The sequence below is a fragment of the Manacus vitellinus genome, unplaced genomic scaffold (genome assembly GCF_001715985.3).
Source record: "Manacus vitellinus isolate BGI_N305 unplaced genomic scaffold, ASM171598v3 scaffold_12_pilon, whole genome shotgun sequence".
In the NCBI taxonomy this organism is placed as follows: Eukaryota; Metazoa; Chordata; class Aves; order Passeriformes; family Pipridae; genus Manacus; species Manacus vitellinus.
This window is the reverse complement of record NW_021938949.1, coordinates 598,010-614,242: the sequence shown is the minus strand read 5'-3', so window position 1 is coordinate 614,242 and position 16,233 is coordinate 598,010. Positions and strand designations below refer to the sequence as shown.

General features: G+C 39.1%; 1 protein-coding gene across 1 annotated transcript in view; it reads right to left on the bottom strand.

Moving 5' to 3' along the window:
* Positions 1–16,233, bottom strand: part of XYLB (xylulokinase) — an 82,303-nt gene extending 66,070 nt beyond the window's left edge. Inside the window, exons 1-8 of the mRNA XM_029957930.1 lie at positions 16,144–16,233; positions 15,209–15,278; positions 13,754–13,834; positions 12,359–12,445; positions 11,031–11,159; positions 9,853–9,918; positions 6,037–6,109; positions 755–873 (exon numbers count right to left, since the gene is read on the bottom strand). Coding sequence (XP_029813790.1) covers positions 755–873; positions 6,037–6,109; positions 9,853–9,918; positions 11,031–11,159; positions 12,359–12,445; positions 13,754–13,834; positions 15,209–15,220 — 567 coding nt within the window. The 5' untranslated portion in view covers positions 15,221–15,278; positions 16,144–16,233. The remainder of the gene's footprint in view (positions 1–754; positions 874–6,036; positions 6,110–9,852; positions 9,919–11,030; positions 11,160–12,358; positions 12,446–13,753; positions 13,835–15,208; positions 15,279–16,143) is intronic.

The window sequence follows — 16,233 nt, the reverse complement described above, 5'->3', positions numbered from 1 at the left end:
ATGACCCCTATTATTTTAGAGGTCAAGAACTGTGTTCTTTTAAGCCATATTTGATAGCAATAAAAGCCATAGAGAAAAATTAGGAGAAGAAAACTGTATGTACAAGGACATCTATAACGATTTCTTATATCTTCCTCTCCTTTACAGGTCAGCACTGAATGCAGAGGGATCAGGTGATGGGTATCTATGCTGTTTTACATGTGCTGGGTAGTAAGACTAAACTCATTTAGTCTAGGAGATGTGAGGCTTGATTTGATCTCACCATTATGCTACACAAACTGAGGAGCTTTAAATACCCCAAATTATTCACAAAGATTACCTCATTAACTCTACAAACTGTTTAAAACAAGGTCTCTGTAAAGAAATGCAAATATGGGGTTCTGTTTCTGCAGTAATAAACACCCGTGCACAGTTCTGCAGTGACCAGGTGCTTGTGGGCATGGGAGGGAACCCCAAAGATTCCAATCATTGGAGCATAAACCAAAAATTCTCTCATCATAGCCCAGGGCATGCAAGAATCCAAAGACATCAAAGCTATGGTGGATGCCAGTTAATGATTTCCATGTATGCTCTGGCAGACACATTCACAACACACCTGGAAATATTAAATCAAGAAGCTTTGCTCTGAGGATAGCTGTGCATGCATTCATTGTGTCTGTGTGCACACACAAATACACTCCAAGAAATGCTTTTAGCACAGCTCTCAGCACAAAGCCCCAGTTGTTGCTTCTAAGTCCTCTAGACAGGCACATACCAGGACTGAATGGGATGGTACAGGGCATCCTAGTCTCTCCTCTAATCCAGGTGCACAAGTATCAAGACAGGACTTTGACCACACCTTTTCCCAAATCTGCAGCAAGTTCATACCAGAACCTACAAGACAGACCAAAACAGGAAGTGTACAGGATTAAACAAAAAGACAGCACTGTATCAGAAAACTCTGCCAACAGAAAATTTACAGATTTATATTTTACATTCGAAGAGAATGGTTTCAGCTCTTCTAAGCATAAAGGATACTGATAATTCAGCCTTGGGAGAGCTTTCACCTGGAAAAGTAGCAGAAAATGCTTCCCTGATGCACAATGCACTAGACAATTCAGTTATTCCCAAATTAAGAGTAAAAAAAAAAATAATTATGTCTCCTCATCAACTGCTCCTCAAATCATCCACCTTAGATAAAGACTTCACTGCAATTAACTAAAGATGATGCAGCACTGTGACTTGAAGGCATGTTGTGCTCACCTGAGACCTAACAGTGAAGAAATCCCTCCTTGGTTGGGATGGCTTTACACTACTCCTACCTTTGAGCAGGGAAGCCTATAAGCATCTAAATCCAGGCTAACTAAGCTTCCTCCATATCGATGTTTCCCTCTTCAGAGATGACAAAAAAAAAAAAGCTTAGAAGTCAAAAATATGCACGGGGACAAATTTTCAAGCGTAGCCTCTAATTTTGAGATTAGTTTGGAAAGTCCAGTTTTGAATACCAAAGTCATGATTTTCAGAAATGCTGAACAGCCCAGCTGAAAACTGCGACACCTGCAAGAGGGCAACCTTACAACCTAAATGACTGGTTTGGTCACCTATTTCCTCAGCAGAACTATCACTAGCTCTAAGGAAGGGCTGTGCAGTTTTGGTTTGGTTTCTCACTGCTTTTTCCTCACTGTTTTATTGCTGGTTTAAAAGTTAATTGAAGTTAGTTAGTGGCCATATCTACATAACACCCTGAGCACTCCACACCCCTTGCTTACGTTTCTAGGATGCATTTAATTGCACATTTCATTAGACTTGAAAACCTGTATATGTTTCTGGTTAGTGCTGCTCAGGGACATGGTAGTCTTATTCCAGATTAACAGCATTTTCATTTTAAAGACCATTTAGCCCATAACTTATTTATCTCAGAAACACATTCTTGGTTGAGCACAATGGAAAACCTGAAATTTCTTTCCATTCAGTACATCTTTAAAATCACAAAGATGGTGAAGCTGATGCCATATGCAGTGCCTGTGGGACAAAACTATGCTTGTTATGCTGGTAGAGGAAAAAAAGGATGCAGCCCACATCTCAGCCAGCACATCACAAGGTTCCAGCAGTGCTTATACTCTGCAGAAGGGCACATGCCTGCAACACACTCCACACATACACTACTGCTGGTTACACAGTCACAAATGAGCCCACCCTATCAACTCCCAGTAGCCTTTTTTACATAGGCTTAATAACGAGTTTAATAACATTTATAAAGGGATTACACATTTGTGCAGCCCAATCCTAAGACCTACCAGCCAGGTCTGGACCTATTGCTCCACACAGTGTTGTAAACAGAAAGTGTTGAGCTCTCCAGCTGAGACACAGGAATAATCCAAGCTTCTCTCAGCTCTCTGAGGAGGATCACTGTAAAGAGCTAGATTTAAACCCAGCCATCCCCTTCTTCCAAGGGCAAACTGAGTCTTGCCAAGTTAAACTCAGACCAGAGTCACCGTCTGCACTTCTCAGAGGCAGAGGGTGTAAGCAGCTGCATGTTCAATATTCTCAAGCACAAGAAGGCTTTCTACGAGGAAATACATAAATCTATCACTTTTCCCAGAAAAATTCCTAATTTAAAAGGTCAAGAACCCCTTCACTCAATTACAATAATTAGTGAGGAACAAAATCTTTAAATAAATAGGAATTTTACTAGGGAAAGGTTACTTGTTGTTTTCTCTGGATTTTTTTTGAAAAAAATCTTCCTGCTCCACACCCTGCAAGCCTTGAGAAACATTTAACCAGTATCCTGCAATGCAATTTTGCAAGACATAAGGGCAGCCTCCAACCTTTCCTGCATAAAACAGGAAAATCACTAACCTTTATAACTGAAGGTTTATATTATACCGAAAAAAACACTTCAGTTTATTGAGTGGTAGATATAGTGGCACAAAGACTTTAATGGGCCCTGAGAAAAGAGAGATGAGCTAATTTCCCCCAACCTCAGAAACTCATTTAAAAGATGCGAAACAACTATTTTAGAAGAACTATTAATCTGTTGGCCTGGATTCATCCTATTCAATTGAGGGCATTAGAATCTCTAGTCAGTGGAAAGTAAAAACCAGAGCTGAATGCCCCTTTGATTATATGAGGAGTGATGCACACTGAGCTCCTAACTTTAGGACCCCTAGTCACAATCTACACCACAAAGTTTAACATATAAAATTAGTAATAACCTGAGAACTAAGGGAAGAAAACAAAAATCAAAGGCAGCCCTTCCACTTGTCACTCCAAATGGATACCTCACCAGCAGTGAAGGTCAAAAGCCAAGGCCATGGTCTAGTAAGGACTGAGGAAAAGGTCAATATGTGGATGAATAGGATTCTGTATTTCAATGCATACTTTTAGCATAAAATGACCAGGACCACAATCAGGACTTGCTAATATTTATTACATACACAAAAGTGTAAGTGCTTGAACACTTGGCGAGAGGGGGGAGAATACAAACACTTCCATTACAAGGATGGAAGGATGCAGACTAACTGGTTTTATTAATCAACAAAGTAAAGATCAATATTTGCACATGTTTATAAGCAGGTAAGTGCCTCTGTATTACACCCCTCTGGATTGCTTTCTCAGGGAGCTAAAACCATGAGCAGTGTAACTGCTGACACCTCACATGCTACATTAGGAGTAAATTCAGGCCACCACACTCCTTTTGAAAAGGCCTCGGTCCAACACATCATTTTTTGATAGAAGTATGCTAAGCTATGATTTGCCTAAGGCTCTTAGAAAAGCATTTCAAAAGATAAAGCTTCTCTAGGTCAAGAGCTGAATTGCTGTTCTTTAAGGTGTCTTCTAAAAGAAACAATGCCCCAAGTGTTCCCAAATGTATCTTAGTTTTAACATCTGCACAATATAAATGAAAATAATTCTTCATTCCACTAGAAGGTAATTTCATTTTTTTTAAATAAATCACCCAGGGTGCTCAGCCATTCACAAGGAGTGATTTGAACCTTAAGAGATTGGACCTTTAAGAAGAATAGGAAAAAATCCTGAAACTGAATAGCACATTTCCTACAATAACCTGCAAATTTACAGGGATAAGTTATTGTGCAGAGCTAAACAATTTGACAAGGTCTTTTAAAGATGATATGACCTGAAGTTAAACCTACAGAAATGAAGAATAGGTCTATTATCTGAACATTATTTTGAGAGATGCATTTTAAACTACAATACACAGGTGCAACTTAAAAGATCAAGTGAATGGCAAGAAATTCTAGATGACAAGAAAACAAGTTTTTCAGCTGCATCCAAATAACTACTGCACACACTATACTTATATTTTATTACTGGAATTAGAATTCTCTCTCATTACGTCTACAGAAGAAAGGAATGAATGAGGCAAAATTACAATGCCGGAAAATCTTTTGTCTTGTAAAGAGAACTGTAACTGCTCAGTCCTCTTGTCTTTTTTCACACAATTAATAATCTTACATGCTCTAAACAGGAGATAACATTTATTCAAGTTCTGTAAATATCCAGAGGTGTAACAGAACAGGTTGCCCCAGAGCTCTTTGAAAAACGTGACACGTTTTCTAAGAAAATTTTCCAATTAAGCAAATTTTAAGTGTCTGTACTTTAAAATATTCTTGGTTCAAATTTTCATGTTCCGAAATTGAAGAAGTACAATTTTCCTCCACTTGCTTCTAAATAGAAAAGTAACATTATTGTAAAAAAGTCACCTCAGACCCAAGATATTTTTAATGTGTATAATTTCAAACATTTGAATCAAAATTAACACTTCGCTCTCATTGAAAAATTAAAAGCAACATATTTCTTCACGAAAAAAAGCACCTTGAAGATCTCACCATATCTTCTTGAAATACAGGACATGGAGCTATTCTGTGGGTGGCTGAGCAGCTGAAGTGCTCGGTATTTGGGCCTGCTGAGGAGCAAAGTGCAAATCTCTTAGGAGTTATTGTTGCCAATAATACACCAAAAAAAAATAAAATTCACCTGTGAAAATACCTGGCAACAGAGCAGAACCAGAAGACAGATGTAATAATCTCACAAGTGCTGAAAAATAAGCATGGATTGCTTTGCAATTTTTAAGGTCTCAAGTATAACTGGAAGATCTGATATTGAGAAAGTTGTCCATTAGCTAAAATTGAGGTGTCCTGTCTTTTCCTATGAGCTTTGATGGAACAACAAAGGAGAAAAAATGAGTTGGTCTTAACACATGGGTGTCAACTACATCTCTATAATGCAAAAATTCCTTAGAGAGCCTTGTTATCTAACCTTTCAGCTCTGAAATATATCTTCTTCTAGTTTCAGAGAAGGAATCAAAAATGCTATTTAGAAATAACACCACAGCTCCCAGGAAAGTGGTTTCCTTTGTAATTGCCATTTAAAATTGCCATTTAAAAGCTGGGTAACTGAGATATAACACAATAGAAAAGAGAGACAGTAGCCTTGTCACTTTTTTGTCTTTGTTATCATGAATAGAGAGATATGGAAGATTTTTTTTTTTAACTGGGTTTAGTACTTTTTTGCTTCATTTATGCTTTTTTTTTCTAGTTCATTTTGAAAATATCCTTCTGTTGAAGAGCCACACTCCAGTTAGGCGGGGAAAAAATAATCACAATAAACTTCATGTCCACATCCTGTGCAACTCCGAGCTAAACCAGCAAAAGCAAGAACTAATATCAGAACTCTGAAATCTAGCTTAAAAAACCCACAACTTTTTGATGCCTTTAAAAGATATTTCAACATCCCTTTATACATCAAAAAACAGTAAATAAAGCTACGGTTGCATTTAAGAATCTTTTCTGTGGATCCATTTTGTAGAAGTGGTAATCACAGTATGATGGGGATAGATGAGCACAGCTGACAGCACTGCCAAAAGAAGCAACAAACTGAAAGGAGTAACTTAGCTTAAAATCTAATATACTTGTCATTGATGTTTAAAGGCTGAAAACAAATAGCAGAGACCTTGTCCCCCTTTTATGTAAGGTGGGGATGGAGAGGAGGATTTCCTAGTTAAATTGTTACTACGAGGAAAGCCCACATACTTACCATCACTGTAATCAATGGGTGCATAAGTTCCGAGGAAAAGGGAGGCTGCAAAGCTACTAACCAAAGAGATTCTCTGCAAGAAAAAGTGAGTCCCATCAGTATTCACTTCAAAGAAAGTAAATAATTAAGTAATTGAAAGCAGAAAATGTTAATAGATGTTTAATGCTAGGCACAGAAAGCACACAAAAATACACATAGAAGGATTATTCAGTTCTGACTGTCTCAGTAATACAGCAGATATCAATCCAGAAGTAACTGCACTATAAGAGCTGTTAATAGCTTTGCATTCTGAACATGCAAAACACACCTAGTATATTAGCATACTCTGTGTTATCGTTAATTAATTCACAACTTCGGTGTATTACAGAATCTCATTTCAAGGGAAAACACTTTCTAAGGAAAAAAAAAACTAAATCACAAAACCACCTGTGTGCTGATGACAGGGGAAATGCCCAGAAACCATGCTCTGGTCCACTCCAAGGGCAGGTCTGTAAGCTTTTTAGAAGCCCTGGCAAAGTTCTGCCAACACCTTTATGTGACTCCTTACCTTCCTCCCAGCTGAGACCTCAGACCTCCCAAGAATTACTCCCAGGAGATGGTAACAATAGGCTTTAAACTGAACTGCTACCTGCAGCTCTGCCTCAGGGTATGTTCCAACTGCATTAAATCCAACTGTAGGGCTTCTAATACTGGCCAAAAAATGCCCCAGCCATATGACACAACACAATGATCCAACATGAACTTGCTTCCAATTCACATCTGCCATGTGAACTCTCAAGTTAATCAGCTGCCATCAAGCTTTCTGCATGATCCAGCATTGTCTGTTCCCAAGAAGCTGGCACAGAAGCTGACAAATTCCTTATTCTGTGCTGTGACTAGTTCAAAAGAAATATGATTGTCACCCAATAACTGAACAGAATCCAGTCTCTACTGGTCCAGTGAGTCAGCAGTGACAGGTGTTTTATTAATGATCACAAACCCACTGCTTCACACAGCATTCAAGGACAGTCCACAGCCAGAGCTCTGAGAGGTGGTTATAATGGCCAGGAAATTTAATGATGCTCTTCATGCTTCTCTCCCCAAGAATATATCACATTTTGCTTAGATAACAAAGGCCTACCTTCTGTGGTGCCCCAGCGGGCACTAGCTGCCTGAAATGGAAGGGAAAAGGATGAAGTTAAACTGTGAATCAGCCAGTTTAGCAAGCTGACCTACAGGAGGAAAAACATCCACCTTCCACCTGTCATTGAGATTGCCAAGCTGCTAACAGCTCAAATGCTTCTTCTTGAGGGTCCCCGAGAGCGACGCTGGCAGGGAGATATTTTGGACTTGAACACAACATCTTGCATAAGCGTTATTGCTAAAAGGTGCCATCAATGAAACCAGCCCTCAAAGACTGAAACTGGCCTGACTAGTTCTTGGTTCCACAGACCCATTTCCCCCCATTAATGTATGTTTCTCTAAATTTAGTCTGAAGCTTATGATCAGACTGTATTAATGTTCTGTTTCATCTCATACCTCACTAGTTTAAAGCTTATACAAAGAGAATGTGTAAGAAAAGAAGAAAAAAAAATAAAAATTAAGCATTCTCACACAAAATATAGATCAACTTTGCAACTCACTTTCTCATGAAATTAACTGTTTCATGCAGGGGTGAGATCTTAAAAAACACAAAAAAATATGATTAATGCTATCAAAAACTGCAGTAATACAAAATCAGGAGTGGCCTGGCTTCACGGGTCTCGATGTTTGGTATATTCTAATCATAGGACAGGAGTCTTTCTCTCATTTACATCATTTTTCCATGGAGTTTTTACTTGCTACAAGCCATGGCATTTCAGACCCAGCTAGATAGAGAGACATCAAACTGAAGCAGTAATGGAACTACAAGTTGATTTCTGAAAATTAAAAATTAGAAGGAAACCAACAAAATGATACAATTAATTTGTACTAATAGAATCAAAGTAACTCCTCAGTGGAAAATGGAAGGCACTTGGCCTTTTTGGACTTCATGAGGTTTGCAGAGGCCCACCTCTCCAGCCTGTCCAGGTCCCTCTGGATGGCATCCCTTCCCACCAGTGTGTTGACTGCAAACTTGCTGAGGGTGCCTCAATCCCACTGTCCATATTGTGATACAGACACTGAACAGCACCAGTGTCAATACCAACTCCCAAGGAAACACACTCATCACTGGTCTCCACTTGGGCATCAATCCCTTGACCCCAGCTCTTTGAGTGCAGCCATCCAGCTAATTCCTTACCCACCAGGTGGTCCATTCGTCGAATCCATGTCCCTCCAGTTTAGAGACAAGGATGTTGTGTCAAGTATTTTGCACAAATTCAGACAGGGGACATCAGCTGCTCTTCTCTCATCCACCAGTGATGTAATCCCATCACAGAAGGCACCAAATTTGTCAGGCATGATTTGCCCTTGGTAAAGCCATGTTGGCTGTCACCAACCACCTCATTTTCCATGTGCCTCAGCATAGTTTCCAGGAGGATCTGCTCCTTTTCAGGCACAGAGGTGAGGCTGACCAGCCTTCCTGGCTCATCCTTATATCTCTTTGTAAAAACAGGGGCTATGTTTCCCCTTTTCCAGTCAGTGGGAACTTCACCAGACTGCCACAACTTCCCAAATACGATGGATAGTGGCTTAGCCATTTCATCCACCAGTTCCCTCAGGACCCATGGGCATATCAGGTCTCATGGACCTGTGCACCTTCAGGTTCCTTAGATGGTCTTGAACCCGATCTTCTCCTACCCTGGGTGGTTCTTCATTGTCCCAGGCCCTGCCTTTGCCTTCTGTGACTCAGGTGGTGTGCCTGGAGCTCTTGCCAGTGAAGACCAAGGCAAAAAAGTCATTGAGTACCAGGCCTTCTTCATAGCCTGGGTAACCAGGTCTCCCACTTCCCTTCAGAGAGGGCAAACATTTTTCCAACTCTTCCTTTCATCATGAACATACTCATAGAAGTTTTTCTTGTTGCCCTTGATGTCCCTGGCCAGATTTAATTTTTTCAGGGCTTTAGCTTTCCTAACCTGATCCCTGACTGCTCAGACAATCTCTCTGCAATCCTTCCAGGTCACCTACCCTTGCCTTCACCCTCTATAGGCTTACTTTCTGTGTTTGAGTTTGTCCAGGAGCTCCTTGTTCATCCACACAGGTTTTCTAGTGGTTTTGCCTGACTTTCTCTTTGTTGGGATGTATCCCTTGGGAGCTTGGAGGAGGTGATTCTTGAATATTAACCAGCTTACAAGAGCTTATATCCTTCCGTTCCAGCACTCCAATCACAGGAGCCATCCCACCGTGTCTCCATGATGCCAATAGGATCATAACTCTACAGGTGTGTGCACATCTCTAACTCCTCTTGTTTATATCCCATGGGTTTGCACAGGCACTAAATCTGGACCCCCAGTGAAGGAAACTTACTGGCTGATGATGCCCTTCAAGTGCTCTCCTGCCATCCCTCTCCAGGCTCTGGGTATCTATTTTCGGCACTGGCATCAAACTGGTAGAACAGGGATGGATTGAAGTTCCCCTCCCCCAGCAACTTCAGTTTAAAGCTGTGTTCACCAGCTTGACAAATATGACATTCAAAATAGAACTGATGTCTGGTTTTAATCTGCCCAGCTACTAATAATTTAACAAAACAAAACAAAAAAAAAATAAAATAATAAAATTTTCAATTTCAGGCTTAAATTCAAACACAAGAATCAAAATACTCTTTAGTAAAAAGGTCTGTAAAAACATCCCCAACAAAATTAATTTTAAAAGATTTTCAACTGTGTTTGCCAATAAAGGTATTGAAGTTAAGCCAACCTCAGTTTGCTTGTAGACCTCAGGATTCTGGCTGTAAATCTTTGCTATCTGGTTTCCTGTAAAACGCTGAGAAAGAAATGCAAACGCTTAGAAACACAAACCCTAAATGGAGTCAATAATCATTAACTCTGTGTAATGAGTTCAGTACATTGCACTTTGGATATTTAATTTGCCTGATGCATGATGAAAGTCAGTGCACAGCAGGCAATCTGCACTAAACAAGGTATAACACATAGTCTCATTATGAGAATTTTGTTCACCTTTTGAAAAAAAAGGCAAGAGAAAAAGCATTACTACCCCCAGTTTACATTTCAGAAATGACAGTTCAATGGAATGAATCAGACTTATTCTGTGCACAGGAACAAGCACAGTTCAAATGCTGCCTTCAAATCCCTGAAAAGCTTTAAGCTATATGATCTATGTACCTGCCTGTGAGGCAGGTGAATTGGGAGCAAAGCAGGAGGTTTCATACTCAAAGCAACAACTCCAGCATAGGCTAAAAGTAGCTGTAAGAATATATTTTTTTTCATCCAAATATTGTATCAAATAATAAAAAAAACTTGTAACATTGAAACCTAACATTTAACAAGTTAAAAATAAATTGCTAGTGGTATGTGAAGTCTAATTTCAACACCAGCCATAAACCTTGCATGACAATTCAAAAACAGAATCATCCATTTGGGAGCTTAAAGCCTTATTCTGTTGAACCAACAGTATGAGTAGCCAGGTGCTGAGATACCTCCAGGGAACATTAAAAGGCCAGTCTTTAAATTGCAGAGGTAACCTAGAGCAGTGATCCACAAATAGGTGGATGGATTTACCCCAAATAAACCTGTAACACAAACTGGATTGCCATCCCAATGGAAATGTGGCTGCACAAGACGCTCCCAGGGGCCAACCAGGTCCTGAGACTGTAAGCATGGCCACCAACCAGTGCATTTGGGAACCACCAGGCATTGGGAACCACCAGGCAAATGCTCACTCCAACTGCCTCCTGCAGCAAAATTTCCAGTGTTTGGTTAATTTCACTGTAAAATTTCCACATCTTCCGTTGTGAGATTACTGCAAAAACTCCCTCTTTCACAGTTAATGGCTGATGGTTACCTGCTGCCCTGTGATGGCAGAGTTGTTCCCATCACAAGGTTCTGCTGGGGACTTTCTCCCCACCCATTCCTCACCTCGTAGGCCCGGGAGCCGGTGATACTCGCCAGGTGCTGGGCTCCCCCCATGGCTTCCTCCAGGGCACTGCACTGGGAAGCTGTGCTGGAATCCATCCATATGGGACTGTTACTGACAGAAAAACACCCCTGTAAAGAACAATGCCCTTTATTAGTAAGTCTGATCTCTGAGAAATCCCCGCTAGAGTAATAAAAATAGAGCAGCCGTACGTTATCAGCTCACTGCTCAGTTCTCTGAGACGCCTTCTGGTTTCCTCTCAATAATTACAAAAAGCAGATATTGGGCAGCACGTTAGTCAGTGGTGAAAAGTTCAACCCAAACTTTGCATTAGAGGGAAGCAACAGGCTTTTTGTGCTGTTACTTCACAGCCCCTACAGCACGATGTCTCAGTACACTCCCCCAGCAGCCAAAACCCCAGGCCCTTTTTGGACTCCTCTCCAAACAATTAGATTGTCTTTCCACAGCTCCACTAACAAATTTCTCTTTAATGGCTGGCATAATCATTTGGAAATACAACTGAGACTTAGTACATCACCAGAGAGCATTTTAATCCCATTTCCATGAGAAATGGATGAGATAGTTCCAAAACTAATCATTTAATACATCAGTTACAAAAAGGTTCCCTTTCAACATACAACTGACCTTTCTGACCATAAAGCAAAGAAGATAAGGGTCTTCCAGAAGAAAGTTGATTCCTCCCTATTATTCTTTTTAAATAAAAGTTTGCCGATCACACACATACAAAATGTTGGGGTTCAACAATGTACTTGTTAGGAGTTTGTGTCCACAGAGCATTACACTTCCATCCTTTTAGAGTAAGTGTAAACTGGGTTTGTTTTTTTTTACATATACATATATAAAATTTATATATTATATATATATAATAAAATAAATATTATTTTATACATATATAATCTAATGAAATCACAAGCACTGAAAGTAAACTCAGGTACAATAGTCTTTTTCATAAAAATTTTTGGCCAATACAAATATATATATATATACACACAAAAAAATTAGTATTTACAGGTTGTTTACAAAAAGATTACGTTTCCTAAAAGAACAAACAGGCTGTTACTCTGATGCAGAAACATTCTGGGACACCCACTGGCACCTGTAAGCATTTAAAGAAGAATATAGTGTCATACAGAAGAAAATAAAATGTCAAAAGCCCTGGAGCTGAAGGAATAACTACTACATTTCATTTATGCTGCAGGGGCATGAGACTCAGCCAAACAAGAGGAAAGGTTTGCAAGGAGAAAAGCAATGTGTAAGCATCAGAAAAAGGACAGTGTAGCTCTCCCTTCAGAGATTTTGTGCACATTACCTTTAGTGATTGATGTAAAGGCAATTCAGATGATGCATTCTTTAAAATTTGGAGGCTTCCTTTTTTCCAGTACACACTCCCATGTTGCTGTAGGAAATACAAAAACAGAAGTTGGAGATGCCCTCCCAAACAGAAGCTGGAGATGCTCTCCCAAGTTGCAAAGATCATATCCTGATCTGAATTTTGAACTTTAAGGGACAAGAGAACTCTCTTTAAACTAGGACCAAAAAACGCACCTTTTCAAATCAAGTGTGTCATTAAGAAACTCTAAGATTGAGCAAACCATGTACTAAACCAGAAAATTATTTTGAACTACTGAAAACTCTAGTGGGAACTGTTACTATACTGCTAATGGCATTAGATACTTCTTTGAAGGCTCCAAGCTGTAACCAGGGCTCCACACTCAAGACTTAGTTCTGTGCTACTTCAGCACAGCTCCTTGATTCACCAGTGACATGCCTGCCCACCTTGTTGGAGGCTGGCTAAAATAAAGGGAATACAGGCAATCTGGAAATACATTTCCTTTTTTCACTTGAGTAAGCTGGGGTTACTTGTCAGTCCCTCACTTCTGTTCCACTGAAGAATTCACAGCAGAGACCTTCATACCAGCTATGATTTTCAGACACTTTACTCAGACTTTTAGCTGCCATCTATGAAACGTGGAGATCAAAGCAACAGTTTTGATTAATTAGTGCCAGATAAACCAAGATGAATAACCTGTACCTCACATGTCAGAATTAACTATCACTTTGGTGCTGTTCTCACCCTGGATGTCATCTGTGAAATGCTGTTTCACCAGAGAACCAGGAGACTGGCTCACTGACTAAATGTCAGGGTGGGTTTTATAAATCCCAAGAAAAGGCATTATGCACTACAGGCTAAATCATGGTAGCATCTTTGCCATTTCTGCATCAAAGACTCATGTCATTTGGGTTTTGTTGTTCCCAGTAAGATCTCCTTCCTAGCCAATGAAAAACTGTGCTCAAGAGGATGTTAATACGCTTTCAGCAAACTGTGTTCCTCACTGTTTTTTCTACCCCATTTTCCACAAGCACCTGGATCTGCTGAAGCTCAAAATGATCCCTGTCATTTCAGAATCTGTATGCACAAAGAATTAAAACAACAGGAAACCAAGTACTTATGCACTACACTGATCTAAACAACTGCACTGTAAACGTCATCCTCCACTCCCACTATCTTGTAATGATTGCTTTGTGTGCTTCAGGTGTCAAGCTGCCCCGAGAAATGTGTCTGTGAACACTTACATAGAAGCTTTTATCTTCTTTCATGCCATTATGGTCTTCTGCAATACAATTATTTAAACTAAATTTATCACTGTATCTTATACTCTACTGAAAAAATACAGTAAGATTGATTTTTAATTTATAAACTAACCTGGCCAGCACCAGACAAAGCTCTGACTTGAGAAAAGTTAAAGCCTGAAGATTTCATCTTTTCCAAGATCATATCCAGAGCCTAAAACAAAAAAATAGAATCAAGAATGATTGTAACGAGCTATCAAATTATGCATACTCACAATCTGGAATTAAACAATAAATTCATGTCATCACTGATAAGAGTTCATTGGCAGATAATGAAAAATTAGCTAATGACTATAGACTTCTCAAGAAGTTGCATAAATTAATTTATTAAGTAAGAGTCCATAACGGAAAAATTGAGTCACACAGAGGAAAAATAAGATCTTTAAAGAAGCTGAATCACAAAGATCCATTCTTTGAAACCTAAATAAGAGTCAAGAGTTAAAGAATTCCAATTCATTAAAAAGCACTTTCAAGAGTGCCAGACACAAAGCAGGATTATCTTTTTCTGTTCTTACTTTTGGAAACCTCTGAAACCTTAACAGGGTGCATCCTGCACTCCATCCTACAAGACATGAGTAACCTCAATACCACTGTCTCCAGTATCAGCTAACTCACAGATTCTTTAATATAAGGCCAAATCAAGTGAATTTCATTCCTGCCTGAAGAACTTCATTTTTCTGACGTTTAAAATCAAAAATTAATTTATATTTCCATAGTTTCACTTAGATCACCATTTCCCAGACTGTCTGGACAAACAGGGCACTGCAAGACTTCCAAAGAAACATCATATACCTATATCATCATACTTTTAATTTTATAACTACAACTGCTCCTCTTCATTGTGGCTCGAAAGACCAAGTGCAAGCAAATTTACCAAACCTTTGTCAAATACTGTGGATCACAGTAGTTCTGTGACCTTTCAAATATTTTAACTATTGAAATGCCTTTAGTAAGACAGATTTACATAGTACCATGTGAGAGCAAGTGTTGCAGAATCTGCACAGAAGCAAGGAAGGCCCTGTTTTAAAATAGAAAAGAATTCTGTACTTCAAAAATAAACATCAGTCAAAGTGACTGGGAATCAAGCACTGAACAAAGTGCACTTTCATCACCTACCAGTTGCGACATCAACTGGTTAGCAGAGTTTACTCTAAAAAAAACAGTTTAGGTAACCTGGATGCTACAAAAACATAGATTTAAGCCAGGCAAAGAAACAGCTGCCCCTTTAGTGTACAAAGAAAAAAGAGGGAAAATGAGGGACAGGCAGGAAGGCATTTCTCATACACAGAGTGCTGTAACAGTAGAGAGTGAAGAAACAAACAAAAAAACCCATCAAACTGTTAGCAACTTCCACTTCTTGTTGATAGCATTACTATTTGCATACCAAAGACAGAGAATAACACTGAAAAGAAACAGAATATAAGGAAAAGAACTATGTTTATTTGAGTGATGAATTTTACTTCTGCTCAGAATAAATTTCCATTTCTGTAGCAGCAAAGAAGGTGAACTATATAAAGCTTTTTCATACCTTGACCCACATGAGCACAGGAGAAGTGACTGTCAGTCTGTCACTGTGAATATAGACTCCACCTTGAGTCCTACAGAAAAACAGAATTTTCTCTTGGTAAATTCTGTATTTTATTCCCTGACAAGCAAAGTTCTTCAAGATTATTAATGACCAAAGAGAATTTGCAATTTTTTTTTTTATGTTATGAGAAAGGATTGGTGTTTGAAACATGAAAAAGTAAAAGCCAGCTCCTAGGAGGTGACGTGTTTGACCCAATTGCAAAGTAAATAATTTTCAAAGAAAGGCCCTGATCCTGAAGTAAGGTCTGAGATAGAGTCCAGTGCTGATACTACTCATTGCCTCTTTGTAATTCATGGTTATTTCTGACTGTCACCATTTGAACCTCAAAAAGGAAGTTTAACTTTTGCTGTTAAACCATCAAGTAAATAAATGTACTTTATTGAAACTTGTGACTGAATGATGACTTATCTATTCTAGTCTATTGCTGAAGTAAACAAATACTGTCATCCTACATCTTATTGTGGGATTTGGAACAACTGAATTTGTCTCCAAATGTCTTTTAGATATTCTCCTCACGTAATTTTCTTGCTGTTAGGAGAGCACTCTGCCCTGACACAAAGGCAGTGCTTACTTTCATGTCCCAAAAAAATCAAGTCATCCATGAGTCTGAAGTTCCCAAAAAAGAAAAAAAAAATGGTTTATTTATATGTAATACTTTGGGGTGTATTTTCTTAATTTATTTCCTTTTGGGAGCTCTTGCCATATTTACACACAAGGAAGGTAACAGCATATACTACCCTTGCTAAGCATGAAACATGAACATGGCATGACCTTTTTCCATACCTCTATACGTGCCAATGAGATCAAACAGTCCCCTCACCCCAATCTCCAAAGTTTTAAATTACATTATCCAGGTAAAGTACAAAAAGCCTTACTTAAATTCCGGAAGGTCCTTATCAAAATGAACATTATCCTCGTAAATGACTCTCAGTTGTTCATCAATAGCAATGACTTTCAACTAGAAG